General features: G+C 41.6%; 1 protein-coding gene across 1 annotated transcript in view; it reads right to left on the bottom strand.

Annotated features, from left to right (window-relative positions):
* LOC140492209 (A disintegrin and metalloproteinase with thrombospondin motifs 19-like) overlaps positions 1 to 21,650 on the bottom strand; it is a 538,786-nt gene that overhangs the window by 168,393 nt on the left and 348,743 nt on the right. The window contains 1 exon segment of the mRNA XM_072591100.1: positions 6,892 to 7,012. Coding sequence (XP_072447201.1) covers positions 6,892 to 7,012 — 121 coding nt within the window.

Below are 21,650 nucleotides of genomic sequence, written 5' to 3'. Positions count from 1 at the left end.
CACAAATGTTTTAAAGAGGCAAATTTTATTGAATTCAAATTCAACCATATGTCATTGTGGGATTTGAACCTGGATCACAGAATATTAGCAGGGTCTTTGGATAAATAGCTTCATGATAATACCACTCGATCATCTCCTCAAAGTGTTTTGGTCATTATGGTGATCTGCTGTGTTCCCATAACACATCCTGCAGAGAATTGTGGACATTAAGGACAGCGAGACTCTGAGAGAAGATTGCTCATTGGAGGAGAAGGAGGTTCAGGAGGTGAGGGAGCAGAAGGAACTGGATGTTGAGTGAGAGAATGTAAGGTGCTCCAACTGCTCAGGGAGATGCCAGTCATAATCTATTGTCATGGAGATTTTGTCATCTTACCATGATCGTCAGGGATCATTTAATTCAGTTCAGCATAGCTCCTCTGAGCCAGGATGAAAGATGTAGTCTAGATGTCAGTCTGAGGTGCTTGAGCTAACACATCCAGCACAGCCTGAAATAGTGAATCACTTATCAATGACAAGCGATATACACCTGACCAGAGCTTGTGTCCTCACAATGGAGAGATCTTGATTTTGTTCAATAACTTATACCACTTTCCTTGTTCTTTCAGCAATTAAACCAGTGTCATGTATGTGGTTTCATATGTCACTTGCCATAAAGTGTAAAGAATGGACCTTGTTGTCAATGATGGTGTGAAGGAACCCCTGTGACACACTCAGTGCTTCTTGCAATGTGAGAGTCTCTGCTCATACTCACTCATAAACCCTGTGATCTCAGAGGAGGTGGAAACATGCCATTCACTTGACATTTCTGGTGGCCAACATTTATATGAAGTTAATCCTCATCCTGGGGATACCCACAGGGGCATCTCAAAAGGCTTCTGGACTGCATCATATTTGATGTTGTTGCAAAGATCCCCACTATCAAAGGAATTAAATAAACTGATGATAATAGTGGAAGTCACGAGGAGTTTTATCCTTACCCGAGACAACCTCAGACCATGCCTGGTTCCTGGGCTGTCTGGCGGGGTACATTATCTGGGATGTCTACTCAAACATCTCTCTATCACAATACAATTATTGGCTCCAAGTCTCACAATATCACATGCAAGCTGATTACCTGCATTTTCAATGATTAACAAACAGCTGACAGGTGAAATGTCAATGTCAGGGATCTCTCCCTGAAGAGTACTACAACAAAAAAACTGCTCAAATTCCTTTCTATGCTTCCTTGACATATTGTGTAGTATTTAGTTTAAAAAAATGCTGTTAAAGTAACAATAATATGCTTATCACTGACATCATTGAAATGTCAGTTAGAATCGTAAAGTCACAGAGATGCACAGCATTGAAACAGACCCTTCAGTCCAACCCGTCCATGCTGATCAGATATTCCAACCCAATCTAGTCCCACCTGCCAGCACCCAGCCCATATCCCTCCAAACCCTTCCTATTCATATACCCATCCAGATGCCTCTTAAATGTTGCAATTGTACCAGTCTCCACCACTTCCTCTGGCAGCTCATTCCATACACGTACCATCCTCTTAGTGAACAAGTTGCCCCTTAGGTCTCTTTTATATCTTTCCCCTCTCATCCTAAACCTATGCCCTATAGTCCTGGACTCCCTGATCCCAGGGAAAAGACTTTGTCTACTTACCCTATCCAGGCGCCTCATAATTTTATAAACCTCTATAAGGTCACTCCTCAGCCTCCGACGCTCCAGGGAGAACAGCCCCAGCCTGTTCAGCTTCTCCCTGTAGCTCAAATCTTCCAACCCTGGCAACATCTTTGTAAATCTTTTCTGAACCCTTTCAAGTTTCACAACATCTTTCCGATAGAAAGGAGACCAGAATTGCACACAATATTCCAACAGTAGCCTAACCAATGTCCTGTACTCAATACTCTGACCAATAAAGGAAAGCATACCAAATGTCTTCTTCACGATCCTATCTACCTGCGGCTCCACTTTCAAGGAGCTATGAACCTGCACTCCAAGGTCTCTTTGTTCAGTAACATTCCCCAGGACCTTACCATTAAGTGTATAAGTCCTGCTAAGATTTGCTTTCCCAAAATGCAGCATCTCGCATTTATGTGAAATTATCCTCCAATAAAATAGAAAGAGGATCCATGTTTTACTGAGAAAGATTCTGTTTTGAAAGAAGAATTTAACAGACAATTCCACGTTAATTAGATTAATAAATATTTACTGATATAAAATGGTTTTCCAAAACAAACCACTGAAATAGATACACAGCCTACAAGTGAATGGTAACATTACTCACCAAGACAACAAATTGACCTACACTTTAGAATAACTGCATCATAGATCCTGAATTTGGCAGTGGAAGGTTTTGTAAGTTGCTCTGGGGTGGGGGGGTTGGGAGTAGGGAAGAGTGGCTGTGTTTGGATTTTCCCACACATTGGCCTGACATGATCGATGTGATTCCAGTTGAAAGAGAAAGACGCTGGAGCAGGAAGTAGGAAGAGATAGGCAGCTGCTACCAGAAGCATGGAAGGAGTTTTGATTCCAATCTCCAGCAGAGGGTTATTCAGATTTGGGAAGGTAGGGTTGCAATTCAACCTCATGGAGCATTCTGATTTGTTGACACCAGAGCTTGATGGGCCTGACCCCAGAATACCGACACAAGGTGGTCTTTCTGTGACAGGAGGAGATCAGCTGATGCGGGTGGACAGGGTTGGAATCAAACAAAGAGGGTATATTTGCTGCACTTGGCCCACAAGCAGTGCTGTAAAAATACTGACCATTTCCCTGAGGCATCTCTCATCTCCCTCAGTGAGTTCTGAAAAAGGGTCACTGGACCCGAAACGTTTGCTCTGTTTCTCTTTCCACAAATGGTCCCTGATTTGCTGAGTTTTCCCAGCAATTTTCCATCCTCCATCTCCCCTCATGTGTGGGGTTTCCAGACACCTGGAAAACAACCACTCTAGGTTGAAGAATCTGGAGGCTGCCTGCCTCATTCAAATAATTAAGTACCAAGTCACCTCCTGAAGACAGGTTGGCTACATGCCCCTATTCAGCATGGCAATGGGTTTGTAGTGGCAATAGAGTCAGGTTTAATTCTGAAAATTTTAGCAACACCCCAATTCTCAGCTACTGGTTTTTGGGAGTTCACATCCAATTTATATTATCAATGCTGGTCAGTGACTGATACCTATGTGGTCAGTGACTGCAATCCAACGCTGCCAGCATAATTATAATGTTGGGTGGTATCGCAGTGTACATCCAATTTCCACAGCCAGGATGAGGTGTTTTTTCTTGTACATCTGCACTATTGTGCAGAACACTGCTACAGAAATCAATCAACTTTAATGAGGCTGAGTGACAGTACTCCCTTTCTCCGACTTTTAAAAGGATTTCACATTAAGTTTAAGACCTTCCAAAGAAATCCATTCAATCATCCAGGTACTTGTAAATATGGCTTTGCCTGGATTTGGAAATATATTAACAATGATGCAAGATTATGTGCCAAAGGACTGTCTCGTTCTTCACAATTTCAATCTAGTCCAAAATCAATTTCCTTACTCCACCTCCTAAGTCACACTGCCACTTTCATACTGATTTACATTCAAACTTGCCGCACATTAATACAAAGATGGTGGGTAAATTTAGCCTGGATTACTTATTAATTCAAGACTTAGTAGAAATGTTATAAAAAAATTCATTTGGATTTTAAAAAAGTACATCACAAAAATATACTGGAGCAGACTTTTTAAGCATAATAACTGAAATGGTTAAGCCAGGTTCCCTTCCAGGTACACGCTCTTCACACCAATATTTCCTGTAATTGCTGTACCTTGGAGCAGAACAATCTGTCCCAAAATCTTCACTAGCAACTTTGCACAATTTAATGAAGTATATTCTTTGCAAGTTAAAAGAATTGTTCAGTGGAATGTAGCAATCCACATTAACAAATACAGGAGGGTAAGTGCTGCAATGATCAAGTAATTATTGAATCTAGTCTAATAGTTTCTATGACCTAGCATTTTATCCATTATTACAGAAGACCACAGCATTTCAGCTAAAAATCATAACAAGCCATCATTTTGACAGTATGCTGCAATTGAAAAGCATGACATGAAGTAATGAATTTGAGTTACTCATTAAACAAATGACCCTGGAGAACCGGATTCATGCTTTGTGGGGAATGTATGTAAATCAAAAGTGTCATACAGTTCAAATAGAATGTCAAGTTAAACCTGCTTGGAAAAGTATAGCATTAAGCACTCTTAGATGAAAGAGGATTCAATAAGTTGAACTTCATAGGAACTTTTTTATGAGAAAGCTTTCTCGCTTTCTCTTATGCAGGTATAAATGTAGAACATGTGTATATATGAATGGTATGTATTTAATACCAGGGAACAAAATGATAAAAAGTCTATTGCCTACATGTAACATCGTCAACTCAGCTTCCCAACATCTGTGAGTTTGTACAATTGAAGAATGAGCTAATTAGAGACAGGAACGTATTAGGAATAAGAGATCCAAAACTGACTAGGAGAAGCCAAATTTGCATTCAGAAGAACAATGGACCTGTTGAAGTGTTGAAGTTGTGAATCCACAGGTTGAGTATATTCATAGTGGACTGATCCAGGTCTTGCATAGTGTTGACAGTTATGCTAGGTACCCAGGGGATAACAATCACGCACAAGGGGCAGGATGCAATTACTGCAGAAAACAACAGTGCAAAAAAGAAGGCATATTCAGTATGGGGAAACAAATGTTTTTACAACAATTCATTGAATCATTTTGCACACAAGTGCATAGCTACAAAGAATCATGATAGACAGGTACAGGTGGACTCTGGAGATACTGCAACTGAAGATTCTGATGAATGACATGGTTAAGATGTCTTGAAGGAGAATATAATCTCTAAACAGATGATAATGCAAGATTAGTTCAGCATCAACGGAGGAGAGTTCCAGCTGACCTTGAGGTCAGCCTGAAAGACAAGAGAGAAACAAACAGCAATCAAGAACGTGACAATTCCTATAGGATGGATCAACAGCATGGTCACAGGCTAACAAACTGGAAACCTGAGAGTATGCATTGAGCAATAGAATATCAATAAAGCCTTAAATAGGTCGCATTACCCTATACAAAACACTGAAGGAATTTTTGGCTCAAGTTGAAAAGGCAAAAATCTTTACCATTGAAGATGTAAAGGATATTTACTGCCAAGTGTGGCTAGATTAAAGCAACAACCTTTTATCCACATTTTGGATACTCTTCAGGAAGAACAGATAGTTGTATATAGCAATTGATATTTCCACTGGTCCACAGCTTATCCATGTCAACAACACAAGACTGTTTGTGATCTTTCTGGATTGGAGATAGTGGATGATCTGCTCGTTTTTGAATGTAGACATACAATGGACAAAGCCATTGCTGATCACAATCAAAATCTACTAAGACTGCTCGACAGATCTCACCAGGTGAACTTGAAGTCGAAGAAGAAAAAAATTTAAATATGGATATCAAGTACACAGGAGGGCATTTACTAACAGCAAATGGTCTTGTTTGTCTCTCCCACAATGGTGAAAGCAGTAGTAGTGATGCAGCGATGAACAGATGTAAAAGCTGTGCCATGATTTGTTGAATTTGTTAACTATTTGTCAACATTGTTGCCTAACCTATCATTGGAGTGTGCACAAATCCAGCAAGTTGTGATGGAGTCGTCAGGGCTGAAATACCACAATGTAAATGAAGAAGTTAGCCTGCAGGGTGACATTAGTGAGACCAGCCTTGAAGCAACCCTCATGCAGCAAACTCAACTGGTTTCACCTGCATTCATGGTACTAACACAAACACAAAGCTCAGGTTGAGAACAGCACTTGGCCATTGATTTTGCTTGTGAACATTTTCATTAACAGTGACCTGGAAGAGGTGAAGTGATAGTTGAGTCTGATGACAAGCTGTTGCTATCTGATCAAAAGCATCTGCAAAGAATTTTACTTCACTTCAAGAGATATCATCTGGATGTCACAAGCAAGGGGAGCAGATGCATATTGCAGATATACTGTCAAAAGCAACATCCAACGTTGGATTCATGTCTTGGGCTGAAAACATTAGTTCACACCACCTCAGAGTTTAGATCTATGAACTTCCTATTTACTCCATCACAAAGTTTGCCAACTTCTCCCTCTTTAACATGACTCACCTCTGCTCTGCATCAATCCATTTGCTTTTGAAACTCTCAGATCTGCACTTGCTGCCCTCACACTTGACATCATTAATGCTCTTACAGCTGATTACCACCTTTCACCCTCTATAAACTTTAGCTTATTCAAACTTCTGCTACCCATATTCTAAGTCACACCAGCCCTGCTCTGCAACCTCCCCCCCACTCCACTTTCTACAAAATCCATTATAGCTTTGATTTTAAAATTGTCATTCTAGAGTGCACATTTCTTCACAGCTTTGCCCTTCTTTACCTCAGTAACCTCTTCTACCCTCTGAGAACTCTACATTCCTCCAACACTTGCCTCCTTCCTGCCTGCTTCTCATCTTCACTGGGCCATGTTTTTGGTTTTCCTGGGCTGTAAGCTCCTGAATTTCCTCCCTGTTCCTCCCTGACTCTGTCTCTTAAGAGAGTCATTGAAACGTCCATCCGACAACTTGTCTAATGTCCTTTTTTGGTAGATTACACTCCTGTGAAGCACTTTGGGTCATGTTACTATTAGAGAGGCTCTATAGAAATGCAGGCTCTTGTTATTAGTGCTGGAGACCTGAAAAATTGACAGTACATTGTTGATACACAGTTTCAGAATTTGCTCCAATAACTGTGCAGAGATCTTGAACACGTGTATACACAGCAGTAGCAAATAATTCGACAGTCCACAAAACATGTTACATTCACAGAACAAAACAACATACCTGCCCCTCTCGTGTGATTAAAGTCTCCTTTTATAACTTTACATGATTTTCCATTCCCGTTGCACACTCCACAATGATCTTCTCTGGCTGAGGAATCTAACATGCCATCACAGCCAATTTTCTATGGAAAATTAAACAAGTTTTTTTTACTGAAATACCTTCACCCATTTTATTATGGTCATTACATATCAGTTTATTAAGAATATTTAAGGAGGAACTTAACATTGATGACCAGTTGAACCAATTGGGCAAGTAGTTAAAATTGCCATCTACCATCTATGAGGTACAACTCAGGAATGTGATGGAATATTTCCCACTTACCTGGTTGACTGCTGCTCTAACAACACTCAAGTAGCTTAACATCTCTCAGAACAAAGCATCCCATCCACATTAAAACCTACTCCCTACATCACTACCTCACAGTGGCAGCAGTGTGTACCACTATAAGATGTGCTCCAAGAACTCACCAAGGCGTCTTCCAAACTCAAGTTCAACCATCTAGAAGGACAAGGGCAGCAGAGAATGGTGAAATCACATTTGCAAATTCCCCTCCAAGCCACATACCACCCTGGCTTGTAACCTCCTCCACATTCCCTGTGTTACCAGGTCAAAATTCTCAAACTCCCTTTCTACCAGCATTGTAATGCTATGTACTCCCTGTGGACTGCAGTCAGTGTTCAGGCCAGTGGCTCACTACTACTGGACCATCATAAAGGCAATTAGGAATGGGAAATAAATGTTGGCCCATCCAGTGACACCCACATCCTGGGGAAAAATAATTATAAATGAAATAGACACTATGATTTTGTGGTCATGCATTGGATTGATAGGGTGATGAGATCTTTATGTTTATCATGTTACTGCATACTTCCTTTAGCTGTGAAGTGAGCCTGAGGAAAGGGATGCTAATTTCCTAGAACTTCCCCAAGGCCACCTGTAATCTTTTTGCTCAAACTGGTAAGTGTTCTGTGGGAGCTTTGCCCAGATTTACGAGAACTGGTCTTGCACTATACACCCTCCTTTGCTTAAATCCTGAACTATTCAAGCTTGCAAGCTGTGAGATTCCTTATTCTATTGACAGCAACCAATGTTGGCAAGTCAGGTCTGGAGATAGGATTCCCACAGCCTCTAGATTCTGCTTCCAAATTGCACTTCGAGCATATGCATAACACTGTAACATTTCTCCAACTTGTCTCACAACAATCAGCTGCAAGGGCAAGGTGAAACCTGCACAAACATTAATTAGTTCAAAATACAAACCAAAATCTATTTATGTGCAATAAAATGCAAAATCTGCTCATAAGGGAATAGAAGTAGCTAGACACCTTTGGTTAAAAATTTCCCTTTTGGTGCCATTGGCAATATGAGACCATATTCTGGATTAGTGGTGCTGGAAGAGCACAGCAGTTCAGGCAGCATCCAAGTAGCTACAGTTCAGAGCTGATGAAGGGCTTTTGCCCGAAACGTCGATTTGCCCGAAGCTATTTGGATGCTGCCTGAACTGCTGTGCTTTTCCAGCACCACTAATCCAGAATCTGGTTTCCAGCATCTGCAGTCATTGTTTTTACCAATATGAGACCATATGCAACTTAAAGCATTAGTTTTCCAAAACAAAGTTATTGCTCAAGTTTTTACTGCAATTCATTTGTTTAATTACAATTGTAAACTTTTCCATATGACAGCAACAAAAAAAACAATGTTTTAGAATATAAGTATTTTCCTTTGTTTTCTTGTGAAATAACTCCACAGAGGCTGGAACAGAACCCCTGACACTCCTGTTTATATCTGTCAGCCAGGGCTCCCTGATTGGATCAGATTAACAGCCCCAGTCAGGGAGCTCATTTTCCATGAAGTCCATCTGGCTGACCTCGTTACAATCATTGAATCGAAAAACCGTCTTTGCCTTAACAGAAGTAACTTGTTGCAGCTTTATTGATACAGATGAAATATATTTATCACATTAAATAAGAGTTTTTCATAAATGTTTAACCCATCAGCTGTAACCAGTTTGATTTTAATGGACTGTCAATAGGAGGCAAGGGCCATCCATTAATGAGATGGCTTGTGATGTCCATCAGCTGTCCTTGCTCTCAATCAAAGAGAGATAGATTATGAGCCCTGCCTGCAAGGCAACCAGAGATAGAACGCCAGGTGTCTGTCCAATATGAGATTTTGTTATTTTGACCACTTTGCTGGCACCTTGCAGTATAGCCCAGATTATATCTTCAGAATGATTGGCTTGTGCTAAATAGATTGGCCTTGCAGAGAGAGCTGATGGGTGATGACATGGAGGATCACCTTGCCTGCTCAGTTGATGAGGCCTTCCCATATCCTTGGCACTACCTGTCCCTGCCCAAATGTTTAGGTCATTTGTAAACTTGGCAACAATGCCCTCAGTTCCTTCATCCAAATTATTCAGAGCCTCTTCTGCCACTGCAGGTGATGAACAGCAGCTGTCTGCATCTGAGGGCTTTGCTTGAAGCTGACTGCCCCTCCCCTCTGCACTGGCAGAGGAGACTCTGAAAAATGACCCAAACATTTGGGCAGGGACAGGTCGTGCTGAGGAAAGGCTTCTCTTGTTTTCTTGCTACCCAGACTCTGCTGGTCACCCTGTGGTCATGACCAATGTCTTCTCTTCTCTGGGTCATTAGTGGATTCATCAACTGAGCATGCAAGGTGATCCTCCATGTCATCACCCATAAGCCCTCTGCAAGGCCAATCTATACAGCACAAACCAAGTGGAGTTCAGTTGGCTGCCCCTGCTTGCTGGAGAGATGAGTGAGGAACTGATAGGTTGAGCTGTCGCCTTGTCGACCTCTTGTCCTGATAATGCCTATCTGTGGTGATTGACACTACAAGGGTTTGTAAATCTGAACCCTTATTTCAAATCTCTGGATTGGGTCACATTCTCCATTAGCATCATCAGTCTCCCATGGAGCATGGTGCAAGTTAAGACGAGAGCATTGTGGTCTGGATGAACTCTTCCAATGCCCTTGCAAGTTTCACATGGTCATTGGGATCTCCCCCAAATCTCTGCACATCCACTCAGCACTTCTAGATGAAGACTGTTGCAAAAGCTTTGCCATTGTCATTTTTACCAATGAATTGGGCTCCTCCACTATTGATGCAGAGAATATCCATGGAGCATTCTCTTCCAGTGGAGAGTTTAATTGTCCACTGCCATCCATGACTACACGGTGCAGGACTGCAGAGTTGAGGTTTGATCTGCTGTTGAATTTGCCCCCGTCAATGCCTCTGAGCCTGCTCAGTGAAACTCTGCTGCTGAGGTTGGCAGCTATTCAATGGTCAGCCAGCACTGAATTGAAACAGGAAGTTGGGGTCAAGTGAGAGCAGAAAATGTACTCAGCTTCTCCCTGTGTCACTCATTCACTTTCTGTTAAACTCTGGCCTATGGCTGCCTTATAAATACATGTTCAATTTTTGTACCATGTAAAGGTCCTGTAAATTATAACATTAAGTTTACAGTCATTAGAAAAATATCCTGAAACTTTCATCAGAAATTCTGAGTTAAAGTTTGCACTCTATGACATACCTGACTTACATATTTGAATAGGAATGCAGATTCTATTACAGTATTTAAGAAATTAGAATATTGTTACCTATATAATCCTTCCTTATTGCCTTGTTGAAACATGTTATATATGACACAGGTTAGAGCAATGAACAAAATTTCTTTTTTATGAAGCACTGTTGTTCAATGTATTCCATTTATACACCATTTACTTTTGGTAATCTCATACATTTATCTCGAATAATCCTCTGTACTAAGAGGAAGTAATACTATCTACTTAACTTTAATCTAATTGTCCCTAACACACTGAACACGGTTTTTTAGTTCTGCTAGTATCTTTATGACATCATCTGTTAACATTTTTAAATACTTCTAAACTTCAAACATTTGCTGTTTTGTGGTTTTTCAAGTTGTACTCTAGCATTTATCATCTTACACAAAGACCTTTTCTAAACCAAATTATTTCAGAAAATCAAAGTCAACACAAACATTTTAAAATTGGATGTGTAAATCTAAAGATCTAAAGGGTATTTTACTGCTACGTTTAACTTGTAAATATAATTTGGTTGTTCTTTGATTGAGAATTTTAAAATGTAAAAAGACCAAAAAAAGGGAAAAAAAGCAATTGAAAGCTTGACAATAGCCAAGACAGATGTAAGGAAAGGGTTAAGGGTGAAGTTTGACTGAAGTAACATTTTAGCGAAGGTACTGTGGAGGGAAAGGTAACAGCAGAAGCCAAGCTTCTCTCAATCTGCCCAATAATCATTTGCTACAATATTTCAGCTTACTCACTCTCCAAAATAACCCTCCTCAAAGGGAAGAGTTTAAACTACAGTTAGTTCTCGGACCACCACCCATAACTTGTTCTTCAGTACGTTGATGATATTATTGGTACTACTTCCCTCTTTCGTCCAGAATTGAAAACAGTAGTCAATTTCGTTTCCAATTTCTACTCTCCCCTCAGCTTCACCTAATTCATCTCTGACTCCTCTCTTCCTTTTCTTTATAGCTTGGCTTCCATCTCTGGAGATAGGCTGACCATCATAAGACTGTTACCTATAGGAGCAGAGTTAGGTAATGTGGCCCATCAACACTGCTCTCCTAATCAATTAGGGCTGATACATTTTTCAACCCCATTCTCCTGCTTTATCCTTTATCCCTATTCAAGAACTTATCTATCCCTGTTTTAAATACTTTCAATGATTTGGTCTCCACAGCCCTCTGCAACATTGCGTTCCACAGATTCGCCCCTCCCCCCCAGCTGGCTGAAGAGATTCTGCCTCATGTCACCGATATCTATTACAAACCCACCGAATCCCACAGTTGCTTCAACCATACATTCTCACACACTGCTACCTGCAAGGACTGCATCTTATTCTTCCAGTTTCTCCATCTCTGTCATATCTGTTGTGAAGATACCACTTTCCACAGGGGGCTTCAAACATTTCCACCATATTCCTCAACCGAGGATTCGCCACAACTGTGGTTGACAGGACCTCAGGCCCTCAGCTGTGTCTGGCCCATCTTTTGCACCTCTGCCCTCACCCCTTCCCCTTCCTCCCACAACACCGATGGGGTTCCCCAGGTCCTCACTTACCATCCCAACAGCATCTGCATCCAAAGCATTGCAAGCCACTATTTCTACCATCTCAAATGGGATGTCATCACCAGACACATCATCCTCACCCCTCTCCTATCAGCTTTCCACAGGAACCTTCCCTCTGGGACACATGGGTCCACTCCTCCTCCATTCCCAACACCTAAAAATAGCCCTACAGCATCTCCCCCAGCAATTGAAAATTGCTTAATAATATGGACCAGACCAAATGTATTAGGAAAATAGCTAGACCCTAACGTCTTCTTATTTTAAAAGTAAGTGTAAGACATTGTGTTCCAGCTGCAATTTGATTGGTCGAACTACTCAACCTTAAGCACAACACACTTTATTTTCACACTACAGTTAAAATACAGAAAAAGTAAAAATAAAAAAGAAAAGAATTGGCTTAATCATAATTCTATGGAAATGCATAACAAAATAATACATGTATTAACTACTTCTAATTAACTGCTCCAATATAGCAACATTCCATCAACACATCCTTGGCAAAGGCAAGTTCAGTAAAATAGATTGTGTTGCATACAATTCTAGCAGCAGGAAGAGAACCCCAGCTTTTAGTTGTAACAGGGAGGGGAATAAGAGCTTCCACATTCAGTTTCAAGATCTCAGCAACTGCTGAAAACTAAAACTAAAAATCCTTGTTCTGTGGGAGCTGACCCCACCCATTCAGGCTGCTTCTATTGCTCCAACTTCAAAAAAAAGACTCAAGGTCTCACAAGTTGTTTACTTTACTGGTTTTGAGCAGACTGCTTGGCGTCTCTGTCTCAATCTTTCTTCACTGAAAAAAACAGGATGAATACATAAATCTATAGTAATTCAAAGTTTGGGAGAAGATTACTGGGAGAAGGGATGAAATTACGGCACATCTGGATAATAGTAACAGGATAGGACAGAGTCAGCATGGATTTATGAAGGGGAAATCATGCTTGACTAATCTTCTTGAATTTTTTGGGGATGTAACTCTGAAGATGGACGAGGGAGATCCAGTGGATGTAGTGTACCTGGACTTTCAGAAAGCTTTTGATAAAGTCCCACACAAGAGGTTAGTGAGTAAAATTAGGGCGCACGGTATTGGGGGCAAAGTACTAGATTGGATAGAGAATTGGTTGGCTAATAGGAAACAAAGGGTAGTGATTAACAGCTCCATTTCGGAATGGCAGGCAGTGACCAGTGGGGCACCGCAGGGATCCGTGCTGGGACCGCAGCTTTTTACAATATATGTAAATGATATAGAAGATGGTATCAGCAATAACATTAGCAAATTTGCTGATGATACAAAGCTGGGTGGTAGGGTGAAATGTGATGAGGATGTTAGGAGATTACAGGGTGACCTGGACAAGTTAGGTGAGTGGGCAGATGCATGGCAGATGCAGTTTAATGTGGATTAATGTCTGGTTATCCACTTTGGTGGCAAGAACAGGAAGGCAGATTACTACCTCAATGGTATCAAATTAGGTAAAGGGGCTGTTCAGAGAGATCTGGGTGTTCTTGTCCACCAGTCAATGAAGGTAAGCATGCAGGTACAGCAGGTCGTGAAGAAGGCTAATAGCATGCTGGTCTTCATAACAAGAGGGATTGAGTATAGAAGCAAAGAGGTGCTTCTGCAGCTGTACAGGGCCCTGGTGAGACCACACCTGGAGTACTGTGTACAGTTCTGGTCTCCAAATTTGAGGAAAGACATTCTGGCTATTGAGGGAGTGCAGCGTAGGTTCACGAGGTCAATTCCTGGAATGGCAGGATTGCCTTACACTGAAAGACTGAAGCGACTGGGCTTGTATACCCTTGAGTTTAGAAGACTGAGAGGGGATCTGATTGAGACATATAAGATTATGAAAGGATTGGACACTCTGGCAGGAGGAAACATATTTCCGCTGATGGGGGAGTGCCGAACCAGAGGACACAGCTTAAAAATATGGGGTAGACCATTTAGGACAGAGATGAGGAGAAACTACTTCACCCAGAGAGTGGTGGCTGTGTGGAATGCTCTGCCCCAGAGGGCAGTGGAGGCCCAGTCTCTGGATTCATTTAAGAAAGAATTGGATAGAGCTCTTAAAGATAGTGGAGTCAAGGGTTATGGAGATAAGGCTGGAACAGGATACTGATTGGGAATGATCAGCCATGATCATATTGAATGGCGGTGCCGGCTCGAAGGGCTGAATGGCCTACTCCTGCACCTATTGTCTATTGTCTATTTGTAGCTCGGGTGCTCGTTGTTGTGGTTCTGTTTGCTGAGCTGGGAATTTGTCTTGCAAACGTTTCGTCCCCTGTCTAGGTGACATCCTCAGTGCTTGGGAGCCTCCTGTGAAGCGCTTCTGTGCTGTTTCCTCCGGCATTTATCATAACAGCACACAAACCAACAGCCACGCTCAGACAACAACTCACCAGAACAAAGGACCCGATACCCAACATGAGCAAAACCAATGTAGTGTACAAAATCCCATGCAAGGACTGCACAAAACACTACATAGGACAAACAGGAAGACAGCTAATGATCCGTATACACGAACACCAACTAGCCACGAAACGACACGACCAGCTATCCTTAGTAGCCACACACGCAGATGACAAGCAACATAAATTTGACTGGGACAACACTACTATTATAGGGCAAGCCAAACAGAGAACAGCCAGGGAATTCCTAGAGACATGGCACTCATCCACAGATTCTATCAACAAACACATCGACCTGGACCCAATATACCAGCCACTACAGCGGACAGCTCAAACTGACAACCGGAAGCGGCAGAGACAGGCCACTATAAATGCAGGAGGAAAGATCACAGAAGCGCTTCACAGGAGGCTCCCAAGCACTGAGGATGTCACCTAGACAGGGGACGAAACGTTTGCAAGACAAATTCCCAGCTCGTCGAACAGAACCACAACAATCTATAGTAATGTCACAATAACACCTGCCCATTTACCACTTCTCTCTTCATTATCCAAGGCCCCAGACACCTTCCACATTAAGCAACACTTACCTGCACTTCACTCAATTTAGGCTACTGTATTCGCTGCTCACATTGTTGTCTCCTCTCCACTGGGGAGACAAAGCTCAGACTCTGTGACCATTTTATAAAACAGCTACGTTCTGTCCATAAAAATGACCCTAAGCTTCCAGTCACCTGCCACTTCAACAAACCACCGTGTTTACATTTCCAACATCTCTGTCTCAGCCCTGCTGCAGTGTTCCAGCAAAGTTCAGCACAAGCTCAAAGAACAGCATTTCATTTTCCATTTGGGAATCCTGCAGCCTCCAGGACTCAACACTAAGAGGTTGGACACCATCCAAGATAAAACACCTGGTTTGATTGGCACTACATCCACAAGTATCCATTCCCTCCACCAGCAATACTCAGTGGCAGTCGGGTGTGCTATCCACAAGATGCACTGCAGGAATTCACCAATGATCCCTAGATCTTCCATATCCATTATCACTTCCATCTTGAGAGACAAGGGCAGTAGATCCATGGGAACATCAGCACCTGCAAATTCTGCTCCAAATCACTCATCATCCTGACTTGGAAACGTATTGATGTCCCTTTACTGTTGCTGGGGCAAAATCCTGGTATTACCTTCCTAAGCACATTATGGGTCAACCCACACTTGTGGACTACAGATGTTCAAGAAGGAAGCTCACCATCACCTTCGCAAGGGCAACTAGGGATGGGCAATAAATACTGGCCAGGTGCTGGAAGAGCACAGCAGTTCAGGCAGCATCCAACGAGCAGCAAAATCGATGTTTCGGGCAAAAGCCCTTTGTCAGCCATGGTTGCCTTGTCCCCCCCTCAGTATGTTTCTTCTTCCTTGGGATGAATTTCTGTTGTGCCTCAAATTACCCTTAGGAGCTCCTGCTGTTGCTGCCCCACCATTTTCCCTGCTAGACTCCCCTTCCAATCAACTCGTGTCAGGTGATTGTTGCACGGTGTTCATTTATTCGTTGTTGTACCATCTGTTCAGTTTCACCAAGATACCGGGCCTCTCATTTTGGAAATAGAATTACACTTTAGAAATAGAATTGACTCAACATTGGTACAGACTTTACCTTAACACATTTAATGTATTTTCTGAGATGAGATGACACCTATTATTAGATAAGCTGATGCCACCTTGAGAATGTAATTCCGGGGTTTACAAATTAAAGAACCTAAACCACCATATCCCATCCATTCCATCCCACCATAACACATTGAGTTAGACCCCATCTAAAACCGCCTGAGAAAAAGAACAGGAAATGACATCACCATAGGAAATAACATCACCACAGGAAATAACATCACCAACCCAAAGAAACCCAAACATATAAATAGAAAGCAGGAATCATGGACACTGCTTCGCCTGAGGCCGACTGAAGATGTTACCCAGTAGGGTGACAAAACGTCTGGAAATGAACCTTCAGCTCAGTGAGCAAACCTACATCCCAAACCTCAACCTGAGCTACAAATCTTCTCAAAACCTGCTAACATCCCATTCTAAAAAAGAACAAAGAAATGTTACAGCCCAGGAACAGACCCTTTGGCCCTCCAAGCCTGAGTCAACCTAAATCCACTGTCTAAACCTATCACCCAATTCCTAAGGATCTGTATCCCTCTGCTCCCCACCTACTCATGCATCTGTCCTGATGCACCTTAAACGAATCTACCGTGCCTGCCTCTACCACCTCTGTTGGCAATGTATTCCAGGTACCTACCACCCTCTGTGTAAAGTACTTTCTGCGTGTATCCCCCTCAAACATTTCACCTCTCACCTTGAATGTGTGACCTCTCGTTATTGAATCCTTCACCCTGGGAAAAAGCCTGTCTCTATCTACCCTGTCTATACCCTTCATGATTTTGTTAACCTCAATCAGGTCCCCCCTTTTTTCTAATTAAAACAATCCTAACCTACTCAACCTCTCTTCATAGCTAGCACCTTCCATACCAGACAACATCCTCGTAAACCTTCTCTGCACCCTCTCCAAAGCGTCCACATCCTTTTGGTAATGTGGCGACCAGAACTGTACACAGTATTCTAAATGTGGCCGAACCAATGTCTTGTACAATTTTAACATGACGTGCCAGCTCTTATATTCAATACCCCGTCTGATGAAGGCAAGCATACCATATGCCTTTCTTGACCACTCTATCCATCTGTGCAGGAACCTTCAGGGTACAATGGACCTGCACTCCCAGATCTCTCTGCTCATCAACTTTTCCCAAGGCTCTTCCATTTACAGTATAGTTGGCTCTAGAATTAGACTTCCCAAAAATGTATCACCTCACATTTGCCTGGATTGAACTCCATCTGCCACTTCTCTGCCCAACTCTCCAGTCAATCTATATGCTCCTGTATTCTTTGACAGGGAGAATACAGGAGAATATAGAATTGGTGGAGAATATGCTTTCTACTAATCCACCAATCTTCGTGTTATCTGCAAACTTGCTGATTAGACCAACAGTGCCCTCCTTCAGATCATTTACGTATATCACAAACAACAATGGCCCCAATACTGACCCCTGTGGAACACCACTGGTCACCTTTCTCCATTTCGAGAAACTCCCTTCAACTACTACTCTCTGTCTCCTGTTGCTCAACCAGTTCTTTATCCACCTAGCTAGAACACCCTGCACACCATGTGACTGCACTTTCTCCATTAGTCTACCATGGGGAACCTTATCAAACGCCTCACTAAAGTCCATGTATATGACATCTACAACCCTTCCTTCATCTATCAACTTCCTCGAAGTACTCTATTAAATTGGTAAGGCATGATCTCCTCCACACAAAACCATGTTGTCTATCACTGATAAGCCCATTCTTTTCCAAATATAAATAGATTTTATCCCTCAGTACCTTCTCCAGCAAACTTCCCACCACTGACATCAGGCTCATTAGTCTGTAGTTACCTGGAATATCCCTACTACCCTTCTTGCACAGGGGGACAACATGAGCAACCCTCCAGTCCTCCAGCACCTCACCTGTATTTAAGGATGCTACAAAGATATCTGTCAGGGCCCCAGCTATTTCCCCTCTCGCCTCCCTCAGCAACCTGAGATAGATCCCATCCAATCCTAGGGATTAGTCCATCTTAATATCGTTTAGCCTACCCAACACATCTTCCCTCTTTATGTCAACGTGATCCAGAGTAAACAAACGTCTATTTCTAATCTCAACATTCATCATATCCCTCTCCTCAGTGAACACTGATGCATATTAATCAAATAGAATCTCGCCCATTTCTCAGATTCGACAGACAATCGTCCTTCCTTATCCTTTAGTAAACCAACCCTTTCTCTTGTTGCCCTCTTGCTTCATATCTATGAATAAAAGGCCTTGGGATTCTCCTTGATTCTGCTCACTAAAGTTATTTCATGACCCCTTTTAGACCCCTTGATTCCTCATTTCAGATTGCTCCTACTCCCACGAAAAGATTAAAGACTTAATCTAAATTTGTTTAAGAACTATAACCTGGTGTTGGGATTTTTAACTAAAGTTGTTTAATATATTGTTACAACTCCATGACACTGTAACCCTTTTGCTACAAATTCTGTGTAGTATGGTCACGTTCCACAAATATTTGACGAAGAGGCAACACTCCAAAAGCTAGTGCTTCCAAATAACCCCGCTGGACCATAACTTTGTCCTCTACATTCGAGAGAGGAAGTGCAGACTCGGTGACCATTTTATGGAACACCTACGTTCTATCCATAAAAATGACCCTGAGCTTCCAGTCCCCTGCCACTTTAATACACCGATGAATTTCCATTGTCAACATCTCTGTCTCAGGCTTGCTGCAGTGTTCCAGCGAAGTTCAACACAAGCTCAAAGAACAGCGTCTCATTTTCCATGTGGGAACCCTGCAGCTTTACGACTCAATATTAAGAAGCTGGACAACATCCAGGACAAAGGAGCTGATTTGATTGGCACTACATCCACTAGCATCCATTTCCTCCACCACTAATGCAGCAGTGTGTACTAGCGACAAGATGAACTGCAGAAATTTACCAAAGATCTTTTGTCAGCAGGACAGAGTCCTAGGCCGAACCATCTTCAGCTACTTAATAAACAGCCTTCCCTCCATTAGAAGTTCAGAAGTGATTGTGAATGATTGTATTGCACTATGGTCCCTGTGCAATTTCATAAACCAAAATAAACTAACTTTTTCAAATTACCATTAAATTTCACTTCTTGTATGTTTGACATAAACCGGAATCAATCTAATTAAACATGAATTAACATGCATATCACAGTCAACACAAATGATAAATTCAACATGAAATAGACAATACAACAAATAACATTTTGTAGCATTATTAGGCAGCCCAATCTACCTGTGGATTAGTGGTGCTGGAAGAGCACAGCAGTTCAGGCAGCATCCAACGAGCAGCGAAATCGACGTTTCGGGCAAAAGCCCTTCATCAGGAATTCCTGATTCCTGATGATTCCTGATGAAGGGCTTTTGCCCGAAACGTCGATTTCGCTGCTCATTGGATGCTGCCTGAACTGCTGTGCTCTTCCAGCACCACTAATCCAGTATTTGGTTTTCAGCATCTGCAGTCATTTGTTTTTACAATCTACCTGTGGGTCCAGTTTCATTCGCATGGTCATTTGAAGTTAATTTCCACTCCTTTTCCTTCAAGGATTGAGATGATTCACTATAAGATGCAGCCTCAATATAAACAGCCTTCTGCACATGTACTTTTCCTTTTTTTGGGCACTTCTTTCTAGAACATTCTCAACTCTCATCTGTCATCAGTTATGATAGAGTGAATCCACAAGACCTCCTTTGCTTTAGCTCTCTCCTTTATTGGTTTTGCCTTTACATTTTTAAACTTCCTTCCTGTTTGTACTGCTTCCAGGTCAGGAATTAGCAGCTCTCATGAGCTAATATTTCTTCCTATCCAAAACTAACAACCGAACCCTTCAATTCTCAACTTTTACAAGTTATTTCAGATATTTTAAAAAACAATTACATTTCCCAACCATTTTATAGTAACTACAAATATTGCTATGGTTTTTGTTTCCGGGGCATGACCATTACAAGTGTTCAGTACAACTTGCAACTCCATGCCAGAAGTTCTGGATAACATTCAAGCTTAACTGATAAGTCTAAAGTAAGATTTGGATCACAAAAGAGTCAGGCAACAACAGAATAAGCTGTAGTTGCCCTTCAGCAGTATTATCATCACAATCACACTACAACATCTTGTGGGTTACCATTATTTGAAAACATAACTATACCAGTCATATAAACAACACATCAATAACAGTAGGCCTGAGGCTAGGTATTCTATGGTGAGTAACTCATCTTCTAACTTCCAAAAGCCTGTCCAACATTTAAAAGACACAAGTCAAGAGTTCAATAGAATTCTTGCCTGGTTGAATGGAGCTATGACAGGAATGAAGAAGCCTGCTAGCATACCTTTAACAGACCATCTCCAGCCTGTGACCTCCACCACCAGGGACATTTGCTAGTTTCCCTCTAAGTCACACAGATTCATGGCTAGGAGATTTATCACAATTCTTTCATTGTGGGTGGTCAAATTCCTGGAACACCATTCACAGCAGCATTCTTGGAGTAATTTCACCACATGGATTCCAGTTGTTCACTAAGCTCACTCACCACCATCTTCTCATGGATGTTTAAAAAGAAGTAACAAATTCTGGCCTTGTCGAGAAGCCAAGGGTATCGGAGTGTAGACAGGGGAGTGGAGCTGAGAACACAATCAGATCAGCCATGATTATACTGAATGACGGAACAGGGTTGAAGGGCTGAATGGCCGACTACTTCCTTCTATTCTCTTTTACTTGACAGTGTAGCCTACAACCCATGAAGGAAAAAGAAAACTTCTCCTGTCAAAATAAATGTGTTAAAAAGTCATTGGGGTATTATCAGAATTCCTGATAAAACATTATTGACAGGTGAAGAAAGCACTGAAGACGAAAGAAGCTTGTCTTTTTTCAGACTGTGCTCAAAGTACAAAGCAGCACAGTAGGTAAAAGAGTTAATCCCTGACCAATTTAGCATGGCAGCCAGATGACTTGAATGGATCAGTTTGAAAGCAGAGTTTACTGACTGAGCCAGTGTCTGTTCTCCTGTGTAATTGCTGAGCAGCTATCCGGAGTGAGTTAGTGTGGGAATAATATTGTGAACACTGAGCAAATGAAATGACCTCAAGATGAAAGTAAGGATCTCATAAAAGATAGTACTGATAGTTAGTGCAAAAACCATAAATGCATCCTTTACACTTCTTGCTTTGACACAGATTTCAGCTGCTGTGTAATTTATGTGATATATATCAACAATTATTATGTGATATTTATTATGTGATATATATTTACAGCAATTATTGCAATATTTGCTTTAAAATGTAAGCTTTTCAACACAGTTAACTTAGCTATATAAAGAGAATTCTCTTTAGTAAGAACAGACTTATAATATTTTTTCACAGGTCTCATTTGTTAAGAAGATTGAATCATCTTGAAAAAGCATTTGACTTGATAGGGGCCAATTTTAGGGACATCCAACATGTGGTTGTTACAGCAATCAGCCGTAAAATTCCTAATAAATTTGTTTGGACAATGTTTTGAAACATTATTATTTCTGAAATTACAGTGAACATTATCATTGCC

The sequence above is a fragment of the Chiloscyllium punctatum genome, chromosome 2 (assembly GCF_047496795.1).
Source record: "Chiloscyllium punctatum isolate Juve2018m chromosome 2, sChiPun1.3, whole genome shotgun sequence".
NCBI classification, from domain to species: Eukaryota; Metazoa; Chordata; class Chondrichthyes; order Orectolobiformes; family Hemiscylliidae; genus Chiloscyllium; species Chiloscyllium punctatum.
This window is presented reverse-complemented; position numbering and strand designations above follow the sequence as displayed.